Source organism: Ahaetulla prasina, chromosome 8, assembly GCF_028640845.1.
Source record: "Ahaetulla prasina isolate Xishuangbanna chromosome 8, ASM2864084v1, whole genome shotgun sequence".
Lineage (NCBI taxonomy): Eukaryota > Metazoa > Chordata > Lepidosauria > Squamata > Colubridae > Ahaetulla > Ahaetulla prasina.
In genome coordinates, this window is record NC_080546.1 from 23,780,635 (window position 1) to 23,792,834 (window position 12,200).

At 41.9% G+C, this 12,200-nt stretch overlaps 1 protein-coding gene across 1 annotated transcript in view; it reads right to left on the bottom strand.

Annotated features, from left to right (window-relative positions):
* Positions 1 to 9,738, bottom strand: part of STPG2 (sperm tail PG-rich repeat containing 2) — a 217,617-nt gene extending 207,879 nt beyond the window's left edge. The window contains exon 1 of the mRNA XM_058193117.1: positions 9,633 to 9,738. Coding sequence (XP_058049100.1) covers positions 9,633 to 9,738 — 106 coding nt within the window. The remainder of the gene's footprint in view (positions 1 to 9,632) is intronic.
* Between the last annotated feature and the right edge of the window lie 2,462 nt (positions 9,739 to 12,200).

Here is a 12,200-nt window from a genome sequence, read left to right on the forward strand (position 1 = left end):
TAACAACAGAGTTGGAAGGGACCTTGGAGGTCGTCTAGTACAACCTCCTACACCATTTCAGGAAACCCTACACCATTTCAGACAAATGGTTATCCAACATTTTCTTAAAAATTTCCAGTGTTCCACTTATTGATTGTTCTAACAATCAGGAAATTTCTCCTTAGTTCTAAGTTGCTTCTCTCCTTGATTAGTTTCCACCCATTGCTTCTTGTCCTGCCATCAGGTGCTTTGGAAAATAGTTTGACTCCCTCTTCTTTGTGGCAACTCCTGAGATATTGGAACACTGCTATCATGTCTCCCCTAGTCCTTCCTGCAACCGTTCTTCATATGTTTTAGCCTCCAGTCCCCTAATCATTTTTGTTGCTCTTCTCTGCACTCTTTTTAGACTCTCAACATCTTTTTTACATCGAGGCGACCAAAACTGAATGCATGTTGCAAAATCATGTTGCAAAAAGAAATGAAGAATGAACAAAGTTGCTTTCATACTCAGGACAAATACAGCAAATATACAGACAGACAGACAGACAGAGAGAGAGAGAGAGAGAGAGAGAGAGATACAGTTATATAGTTATAGATATAGATACACACACACACACACACACACAATGGATATCATCTCCATACAGGCTGTCCAAGTGAAGGTATCAAGGGTCTTTCTCAGTGTTTGAAGGCTGTAAATGTCTGGATGGGGAAGAACAGGTTCCAGTTCAACCCTGCCAAGATTGAGTGCTTATGGCTTTTCTGTCCTCCGTAAAACAGAATCTTATTATGTCCGTGTAACACTGCTACTTTGTGAACTGCACTGGGTTCCAATGTTCCAGGTATAATTCAAGATAGTGATTATGATCCATAAAGCCCTACATGACTTTCTTCAAGACAGGATTGTCAAATGACATCTTTTGCTTAAATATCCCTCGCTACCAGGATAAACAGGTATCCCCAATTAAACGAGGTCCTGAGGATCCCTACGATATATTTCAAGAGTGATAATTTTAGCTTACCGCTCCTCCAAAACCACCGGCAACTACCACTCAACTGCCGTTACCACTTCCATCTTGTAACGGCTGCTCTCAGAAATCTAACCTAAATCTGAGTGATCAAATAACCGCTTAAATAATTGACCGAGTGGATTCAGGAGACCTGATCTGTGCGGCTGCCACTGCCGCCGCCCCCCTCACCGCTACCAGGACTCAGACGACCTTAGTGGATTCAGTAGATCCTGATTTGAGCGTCTGCCGCCCCATCCCTCACTGCTGCCGGGATACGGACGACCGTTGGTCAACCGCCGGCCCCGCTGTTTCACCTCTGGTGGCCCGGTGAACTCAGAAGATCCGGATTTGAGGGGCTGCTGCTGCAGCCGCCCCCTCCGCTGCCGGTGGGCACACGACCGCCAAACAGCTGATTCAAACAACCGCCGCCGCCCACCGCTGACCCACGCCGCATCCGCATTCTGACAGCCGTCGGACCACCGCCTGGCCCCGCTGATTCTTCTCTGGTGGCCCGGTGAACTCAGAAGATCTGGATTTGAGGGGCTGCTGCTGCAGCCGCCCCCTCCGCTGCCGGTGGGCACACGACCGCCAAACAGCTGATTCAAACAGCCGCTGCCGCCGCCCGCCGCTGACCCACGCCGCATCCGCATTCTGACAGCCGTCAGACCACCCCCTGGCCCCACTGATTCTTCTCTGGTGGCCCAGTGGACTCAGGAGATCCGGATTAGTGAGGCTGCTGCCGCCGCCCCTCACCGCTACCAGGCCCCAGACGACCTTAGTGGATTCAGTAGATCCTGATTTGAGCGTCTGCCGCCCCATCCCTCACTGCTGCCGGGATACGGACGACCGTTGGTCAACCGCCGGCCCCGCTGTTTCACCTCTGGTGGCCCGGTGAACTCAGAAGATCCGGATTTGAGGGGCTGCTGCTGCAGCCGCCCCCTCCGCTGCCGGTGGGCACTCGACCGCCAAACAGCTGATTCAAACAACCGCCGCCGCCCACCGCTGACCCACGCCGCATCCGCATTCTGACAGCCGTCGGACCACCGCCTGGCCCCGCTGATTCTTCTCTGGTGGCCCAGTGGACTCAGGAGATCCGGATTAGTGAGGCTGCTGCCGCCGCCCCCTCCGCTGCCGGTGGGCACACGACCGCCAAACAGCTGATTCAAACAGCCGCTGCCGCCGCCCGCCGCTGACCCACGCCGCATCCGCATTCTGACAGCCGTCAGACCACCCCCTGGCCCCACTGATTCTTCTCTGGTGGCCCAGTGGACTCAGGAGATCCAGATGAGTGAGGCTGCTGCTGCCGCCCCCCCCTCAGCTGCCGGTGTACACACGACCGGCAAACAGCTATTCAAGCAGCGATTCTAACAGCCGCCGCCACCGCCCACTCTACTTCCTCCTCCATACCCAAAGGTCTTTTAAATCTCCACCAATCTCCACCATAAACATAGTGGATCACAGCATCCACAATTGCTATCCTGCTTACTCCATTTTCACATCACTTCCTTCTCTGCACCTCCAGTATCCCTACTCCAAATTTATTCCAGTGTAAGTGAAAGAGAGTGAAATAGTAATTGAGAAAGATTGTTTTAGAAAAGATACTTCCTCAATTATCGAATAATTATAAAATTATTCAATAATTAAAATAATTATAAAATTATTCAATAATTAAAATAGAAATAATAAGAAAGATACTTCTTCATTACTTATCACATAATTTATTTAAAATAATAATATTAAATATATCTATCTATCTATCACTATGCCAGCCAAAAAATCCAACTCTGATAAAAACTTAGAAGCAAGAATAATAGCTACAATAGAACTAAACTTGGAAAAAAGAATACTTGCTATTGAACAAAACCTAGAAAAAGAATACTAGCCATTGAACAAAACTTAGAAAAAAATCCTATCAGTTATAGAACAAAGCTTCACCAATCTGATAAAACAAATTACAACACAAAAAAATGATTTCTCGACTGATCTAAATCTCTTCCCAACTCATCTACCTTTACATAATACTGATCCTTCAACCCTACCTAAACAACAATTTACTACTGACCAACTAATTAGAGATGCCTTAGAGAGGCCAAAAATAAATAATGCAATATTATTTGGTCTAGATAACACAAATGAATCCGATATCACCAAAATTCAAAACTTAATTGGAAATTATAATTCATCATCCATCTCCCCAAATGAAATTATTTCAGTCTCCAGAGATGGTCCTGAATATAAAAACAGTGACGGATCAATAGCACCAAGATTCTGCAGAGTCATCTGCATAAACGAGAACAGCAAACGTAAGTTCATATATACCATCAACTCTATTGCTAAATCTAATCCTGCCTACAGTAAACTTAGATCACGCCCTGATCTATCTTTCCTGCAGCGGATACGCTCGTGAACTCCGCACTGAGCTTAAACGAAGACAAGATAATGGTGAATCAAACCTATATATTGATTACCGTGCCAATTGCATTAAAATTAAATCCTTCAATCAAAAATTCACCACCAAACCCCCCATCACCCATAACATCCAACCAGCCATCCCAACAACCAATCAAGTACCCATCAGCCAACCATCCATCGAAACTGTCATCCAATCAGCCATCGAACAAACCATTCAACCAGCCATCCGTACAGCTATCCAACAAACTATTCAACCAGCCATCCGTTCATCCATCCAACCAACCTTCCAACCAGCCTTTCAACCATCCATCCAACAAACCTTATCAACAAACAGTCTAGTACCCAACATCCAAGCACTCACTACCCAAAACTTCCATCCACCCATCCAACCTCCAATACAACCACCAGTTATACATATCCCTCAACCAACTAACATTCAAAACTAGGTATGCACGCCTCTTACCTCTTTAACACCTCTTTCTACAGATTTTAAATGTAAATTGATGAATGCAAGAAGTATTCTTAACAAATTACCTGAATTTATCCTCCTGCTAAACAGTGGTACATTTGACATTATATTTATTTGCGAAACATGGCTAATCTCTTCCATCCCTGATTCCATCATTTTAAACAAAGAATATCAAGTTCACCGTTCAGATCGTGAAAACCGAAGAGGTGGTGGAGTGGCTATTTTCTATAAAAGTCACTTAATCTAAAAACATACAAGTTGCCCACAAACTTTCTCTTCCTGAAACTATTGTATGTGATCTATCATCTAATACCGCACTTGATTCATTCTATGCTACAGAGCCCCCGACTACGATATTACTCATGCTAATATTTTAACCTCATTACTAACTTGGGCTGCCTCTTGCCCATATCCACTCATCTTCCTGGGTGACCTAAATTTACCTCTCATCAACTGGATAACTAACGAAAGTACAACTGATCCAATCCACACAACAATATACAACGCTGTTACTAACCTAGGTCTTGAACAACTTGTAACCAATAATACAAGACTAAACAACTGCCTTGACCTCATCTTCTGCAACAATAACAATACCATTTATGGACTACAAATAAGAGAACCCTTTTCCAACAGTGATCATTGCATGATTGACTTCCATCTTAATATACGTTGTGACTTTAACCATCATATCAATAGCATTCCCATTTACAACTTCAAAAAAGCCAATTATGACTCTATAAACAATGATCTTTCATTTCTAGACTGGCAAAATCTGTTCTCAACCTGTATAACTGCTGAAGACCACTATAGAGTTTTCTACTCGAAATCAACAGAGTCATCGAACTATATGTACCACTAACTACCATCAAGATTAGGAAAAGCAAACTACCCATATCAATAAAAAAGCTTCAATCTAAAAAAAGATCCCTCTGGAAAAGAAACAAAAAGGGCTATGTAGCTAATTTTAAAAACGCTACAGAACTATATGCAACCAAATAAAACTGAATGCACAAATTACCACACCAAGGAAGAAGAGGATCTTCTCGCCACAAATTCCAGTCGTGCCTTCTATAATTTTGTCAACAACAAGCTTAAAAACTCTAGACGCATGCCACCTCTAAAAGATCCTGATGGCAATGAATACAATGCTGAAGAATCTAGAGCAAACCTCTTTAATAAATTCTTTGCATCAGTTTTTGTCAACAGTGATGGCACTCATCCAACATTCCAAATTTGTACAATCAATGAGCATGACAACTTAACAATTGTTGATTTTACAGAAGAAAATGTTGGTAAAGCTCTAAGTAAATTGAAGCCATCTCTATCCATTGGACCTGATGGTCTTTGTGCTTACTTTTTAAAAACTCTCTAGTAATCTAGCAGAACCCTAAGTATAATCTTTAATATAGCCTTTAGAACCAGTTCCCTTCCCAGTCTCTGGTCGCTAGCCACAGTCATTCCAGTTTTCAAAAAAGGCGACCCCAGCTTAGTTGATAATTATAGACCTATCTCCCTATGTTGCGTCGCCTGCAAGGTTATGGAATCCATCATCAACCAATCCATTACCTTACACTTAGAAATGCACAACCTTCTCTCAAATAAACAATTTGGCTTCAGGAAAAATTATCATGCAATCTACAACTTCTCTACTGTAAAAACCTATGGACTACTAATCTTGATCTAGGTAAATCAATAGATGCAATATACATAGACTTCTGCAAAGCTTTTGACTCAGTAGTACATGATAAACTTCTCCTAAAATTAAAATCCTATGGCATTTCAGGACCCTTACACCACTGGATATCTGCTTTTTTGTCAAACAGACAACAAATAGTTAAAATTGGTAATGCTCTTTCAAATCCTGTTCCTGTCAAGAGTGGTGTTCCTCAAGGCAGCGTTCTTGGACCTACTCTCTTTATAATATATATAAATGATCTTTGTATTGATATTTCAAGTAACTGTGTTCTCTTTGCTGATGATGTCAAACTTTTCAACACCACTGACAATGCATCCACAATTCAAAAGGACCTTGATCATCTATCTGCCTGGTCTAAAATTTGGCAACTACAAATTTCAACCAGTAAATGCTCAGTCTTGCACATTGGAAGAAAGAACCCAATCACAAAGTACATGCTTGATGGACATTGCCTCGCAGATGACCCCCACCCTGTCAAAGACCTTGGAGTTTTTACATCTAACGATTTAAGTTCCAAAGCCCACTGCAACTACATAGCTAAGAAGGCTCTAAGAGTTGTCAACTTAATTTTACGTAGCTTCTTTTCAAAAAACACCATGCTACTGACCAGAGCATATAAAACATTTGTTAGGCCAATTCTTGATTACTGCTCTCCTGTCTGGAACCCTTACCATATATCTGACATCAACACAGTTGAGCGTGTCCAAAGGTATTTTACGAGAAGAATTCTCCATTCCTCTGAAACTAATAAAATACCTTATTCCACCAGACTTGATATCTTGGGTCTAGAAAACTTGGAACTTCGTCGCCTCGACTGGATCTGGGTTTAGCATATAAAATCATCCGTTGTAATGTCCTTCCTGTCAATGACTTTTTTAGTTTCAATAACAATATCACAAGAGCTACAAACAGATTCAAACTCAATGTCAACCGTTCCAGTTTAGATTGCAGAAAACACGATTTCTGTAACAGAATTGTATATACTTGGAATGCATTACCTGACTCTGTGGTTTCTTCTCATAACCCCAAAGGTTTCACTCAAAAACTGTCCACGGTTGACCTCACCACTTTCCTAAGAGGACTCTAAAGGGGCGTGCATAAGAGCACAAACGTGCCTACCGTTCCTGTCCTACTGTTTCTTTCCCTATGTATATACACGTTTTTAGTACCTCATTTCTCCTCATATATACGTTCATATATTTATAACCTTTTATGTAACGCTTGTATATATTGTTATGACAAATAAATAAATAATAAATAAATAAAAATAAGGATGAATCATCCTCTCCCTTAAGGAAACCAATACTATAGTAAGGACCCAACCAAAGGTCAGCTTCCCTGACCATTTTCACAATCCAGGAGGATACCAGGTTTAATAATAGACTGTCAACCTGACAAAGCAAAGAACCCTGTCTACTTCCTCAAGGCACAATGGTTCAAACTCCTTCCAGATTGTATCACAAGACTGGGCCCAAGGCACCTCAGCTGCACCTGCCCAGTCCAGGCCGTATCTGAACAACTTTATCCATCATTCCCAGAATATTCTTCAGAGCAACCCTGGGACACAGCAGGGCCTGGGTCATCCTAAACCAGGATATTGGACACAATCATGGTGGAGAAATATTGAAGTTGTGCTGTTCTAATCACCATGGGCATAATAGAGCCTTACCCACTTTAAACATATTCGCTACAATGGAGGAAGCCTTCATTTCCTGAAACTACTCAGGAGATCAATGTACACCTTGAGATCAGCAAACTGATACTGCATAGAGGTGATATGGCCCAAGATCCCAGTCTCCCATCAATCCAAGCAGCAGGTAAGACCTTAGCCAAATTGCCTGCTTGATTCTCAGGGAAAACCTCAAGCTGTCTCTAAGATCTCACTGGATCCATCAATCTCTTGAGGTGGACCGATCAAACAGACCATCTTCCTCCAGTGAGATGAAAGGCAAGAGTGAACTGCATCATTCACAGCAATGGACTGATGTTAATGTTTCAAATCATGTTGAAATTACCTCAAGACAAAAGCCAGACCTAACATATAACCACTATTATGTGCTATGCCCCCAATAATGTGAAAAAGATCAATGGTTGCCATGAAACTCCAAATCTGTTCCAGACTTGGTGTCACTTGGCGGTAGATTGAAATCTCCAAATACTAACATCTTGGGAACTCTAGCACCAGTCCAATGATGGGAGTCCAGTAATTCAGTGAGGGATGATGCTGGGCAGCAGCGAAGGAAATACATCAGCACAATCCCAACTCTTCCTGTAATTTAAACTTTGACTAGTTGTTTTTTTTTTAGAAGTCCACTAGGCTTTTAGAGGTCCACTGGAGCCTGCTTTCTCTCACCTGAATCTTTCATTCTGTTTAATGAGATGAAATTGGCAAGAATTTTACTATTTTCCCCTTTTAGTCCAAGTGATTGGAGGAATTGTAACAGTATTGGTCTTGTTGTTTTTAACTTGTTTAAACAGGTTAAACGAAATTGGTGGTCACACCAGATGGAAAGGCAGTTATGTAAGAAAATGGGTTTCAACAAATGGTGCTCATGAAAAAGGGCTACCAATGGAAACTACATGTGACCAAACACCTACCCAGAAAAGAAAAGCCACTGGTGCTTTCTTTCCTGGCATGGGTGATAGAAAAATACTCTCCAGTCAGAGGTCATTGTAAATGATGTCTGGAGAGAATATTCCACCATCACTTTGATGAAAGTTGAGGAAGAGGTCAAAATCCCCAAAAAGGTTCCATAAACCGGCTTGATTTCCAACCACTTTACTACATCTTAAGACTGCAACTAAAAAAAAACCTATTTATCCCTCCTGCATTGCACCCTTTAAGTCCCAATAACACAATTTTGAGCAAACACGTACAAGGACAAAGCATAAAGCTGCAAGGATAAAACATACTTGGTAGTACATGTTAATTTTAAGATGATTTTTAATCAAGAAGCAAACAGGGGAAAAAAACTATGTAAGAACATCTCTTACACAGTTGTTAAGAAAAAACTAACCCGCCACCCACCCCGGAAACTGAAGTCTTTCTCAAACTTGGCAACTTTAAGGTGTATGGACTTCACCTCCCAGTACAGGTAGTCTTTCACTTACAACAGTTCACTTAGTGGCCATTCAAAATTGTAATGGCACTGAAAAATGTGACTTATGATAAACTGTGTTTTTCAGAGTTATGACCTTTGCAGCACCCCCATGGTCACATGATCAAAATTCAGATGCTTGGCAGCTGGTTCATATTTATGACCGTTGCTGTGTCCCAAGGTTATGTGATCCCCTTTTGTGAACTTCTCACCAGCAAAATAAACAGGGGAAGTCAGACTCACTTAACAACTGGGTTGCTAACTCATCCATTGCGGTGATTCACTTAACCACTGTGGCAAGAAAGGTCGTAACATGGGGCAAAACTCCCGTAACAAATGTCTTATTTAACCACAGAAATGTTGGGCTCAATTGCAGTCCTAAGTCAAGGATTGAGTGCCTATATATCCCAGCCAGGGAGTTTTGGGAATTGAAATCCAACATTTTAAATTTGCCAAATTTGAGAAACACGGCTCTAAATTCATGGCAGATGTAATGGAAATTACTCTCCAACCTAAAGCTCCAGATATACTGGAACTACAACTCCCAGGAACCCCTTTATTCACAAAGTTAAAAGTCTCGGCACATTTTAGTGCAGGGTCTCCAACCTTGGCAACTTGTGAACTTCAACTCCCAGAATTCCTCAGCCAGCTTTGCTTTGCTGAGGAATTCTGGGAGTTGAAGTTCACAAGTCTTAAAGTTGCGAAAGTTGGAGACCCCCGTATTTAGTATATGGCTACTGTAGTTTCGGAACCGACGTCGCGTTGCTGGCCTGTAAAGCTCCCAGGGCCAGGTTAACGGTAGCAAAGCCCTCTCTCTCTCCTCAGCCATCATTTCACCCACCCTTCCCGGCTACTACATAATTGGCATGTTACGTAGAGACGCGCGAGGGGGAAAAAAGGGAAGAGAAGGTTTCGAGCGGGAGTGAAGGCAAAGGCTCGTTTTTTGCCGCCTTCCCGCCGCTCACCTCGGATCTGCCTGTTCTGGGAAGGCAAGTCATAGCAGCCGGGGCCTAGGTGGGGGCTCGTGCAACCCACCGTCAGAGGGAAGGAGCGGGGAGCCCGGTCGTACATGCCGCCGGCTCGCGGGCAGCAGGCGCAGCCGTCGCCATGGCTACAGCGCGCCTCACGCGCCGCCGCCGGGTCAGACCGAAAACGAGCCCCGCCCCCTCTAGACGGTTAGTTTCGCCCCGGAGGGGGAGGGGGAGGGAGCGGGAGCTGGAGCCCCGTCATGGCTCGCCGGCTGCCTTAGCGCGCGGCTCTGTGCCCCTTTTTTTGAGGAGATTAGTCGACCGCGATAGGCGGCCGGCCTCTCATGTCGCAGCCCCTCATGGATACTGCTTGAAGCGTACACCATCTTACTAACAAGATGACGGGCTGCCCAATGCGGGTAGTACTCGTCTGAGCACAGACCCTTTAGTGACAGTTCGAACTTACAACGGCGCTGAAAGAAAGCGACTCGTGACTATTTTTCACACGTAGGACTGTGGCAGCACACACACACACCCGTGGTCACGTGATTTACATTCGGATGTTTGACAACTAGATCGTATTTTTATGATGGTTGCAGTGGCCTGGGGTTCTGTAATCACCTTTGCCAACCTGACAGGCAGAAGCAATGGGGAAGCCAGATTCACTTAAGAACCATGTTACTATAATGCAAGATATACGTGAAAGAGGGGGTTTAGAAATGCCTAATATGAAGTTGTATTATGAAGCAGTTGTTCTTTCATTAATTAGTGACTGGTTTAACCTAACAGAAGAAAGAATTTTGAATATAGAAGGACATGAGTTGTTATATGGATGGCATGCTTATTTATTATATGTTAAGAAAGCTGATAAGACATTTAAAAGTAATATAGTTAGAAATGCATTGTTGAGGGTGTGGAAGAAATATCAATATAAGTTAGAAGGTAAGATACCAATATGGGCAATCCCTAGACATGATAGAGAATATAAATATGTATCAAAAAATGGAGGTGATTACTTATAAAGATACTTATAACTTCTTTTTATGGAAAAGGGGGAATTACAATTAAAATCTAGAGATAAAATGGGGAAAGAAGGGATAAACTATACATGGTTTCAGTATGGGCAGTTGCAAGCTAGATGGAAAATATTATTAGGGTATTAGGTATTATTATTATTATTATTAGGTATTATTAGGTATTAGGTATTATTAGGTATTAGGTATTTTTAGGGTATTAGGCAAAATGAGGATAACTTGGTAAAACAAATCAGAGATCAAGGACAACAGCATATTAAGAGGTTGTATAATGTATTGGTAGAAATAGACTCAGAAACGGAATTAGTTAAGGATTGTATGATAAAATGGGCACAAAATATACAACAACCTATAATGATGGAAACATGGGAAAAAATTTGGGTGAGGAATGTTAAATTTACACAAGCACAAAGCTTGAGAGGAAATTTTTATAAGATGTTTTATAGATGGCATTTGAATCCAAAAAAGTTGGCATGTATGTATTCGAATACGCAAGCTAAATGTTGGAGATGTGACTGTGACGAGGCAACCTATTATCATATATGGTGGACTTGTAAAAAAGTTAAAGCATTTTGGATTAAAGTATGGTGGATTATGCAGACTATTTTGAAAAAGGAGATTCAGTTTACTCCACAGTTGTTTCTACTGGGAATAATCACGGGTTGTATAGTGATAGAGACTAAACTGATTTTAAATTTAATAACAGCCGCAAGACTTTTGATTGCACAATATTGGAAGAAAAAAGATTTGCCTACAATTGAAGAATGGACACTTAAAAGTATCAAATTTGGCAGAGATGGCTAAAATCTCTGCGTATTTGAAAGACTATACACAAGAGAAATATGTATCGGAATGGAGAATGTGGATTGATTATATTCAAAATAAGTATCAGACTAAAAAGTACCAAATAGCTTATGAGTGAATTTAGGAATTGTATTATATTAGTTTATATGTTTAATCGGGAGAGGAGTTGAGGGTACAAAGGGTGAGGAGTGACTATGGATTATGACTTATGTTGTATTTTAATTTATGATTGTTAATTTTATACCCTGTACTTTGTTCTGGGAAGTCTTGGGGGGGGAGGGAGGGGGAGGGGGGAAGGATTATTAATGTACAGGAATGATTGAAGATATGTAATCAAAAAATAGAGATAATTTGAAATGAAATCGGGGCTGCTCAGCTGCCATTTCAGAAGGGAAGGGAGAGGGAGAGAGGAGTAGAGAGAGCGAAGGAAGAAAGTAGGTAGGAAAGAGAGGTAGAAGAGGGGGAAAGGAGAGGAAGAAGTCTAACACAATACCAATGAAGAAGAAAAATAATAGATCTCAAAAGAAACCAGCATGGATGCATAAAGAACTATGTGACAAATTGAAAGACAAAAAGGACAAATATAAAAAGTGGAAAGAGGGGCAAATAACTAAGGCAGAATATCAGCAAATAGCCCGAGCCTGTAAAGATGAAGTGAGGAAAGCTAAGGCTCACAATGAACAAAGGCTAGCGACAAAAGTAAAAAATAACAAAAAAAGCTTCTTCC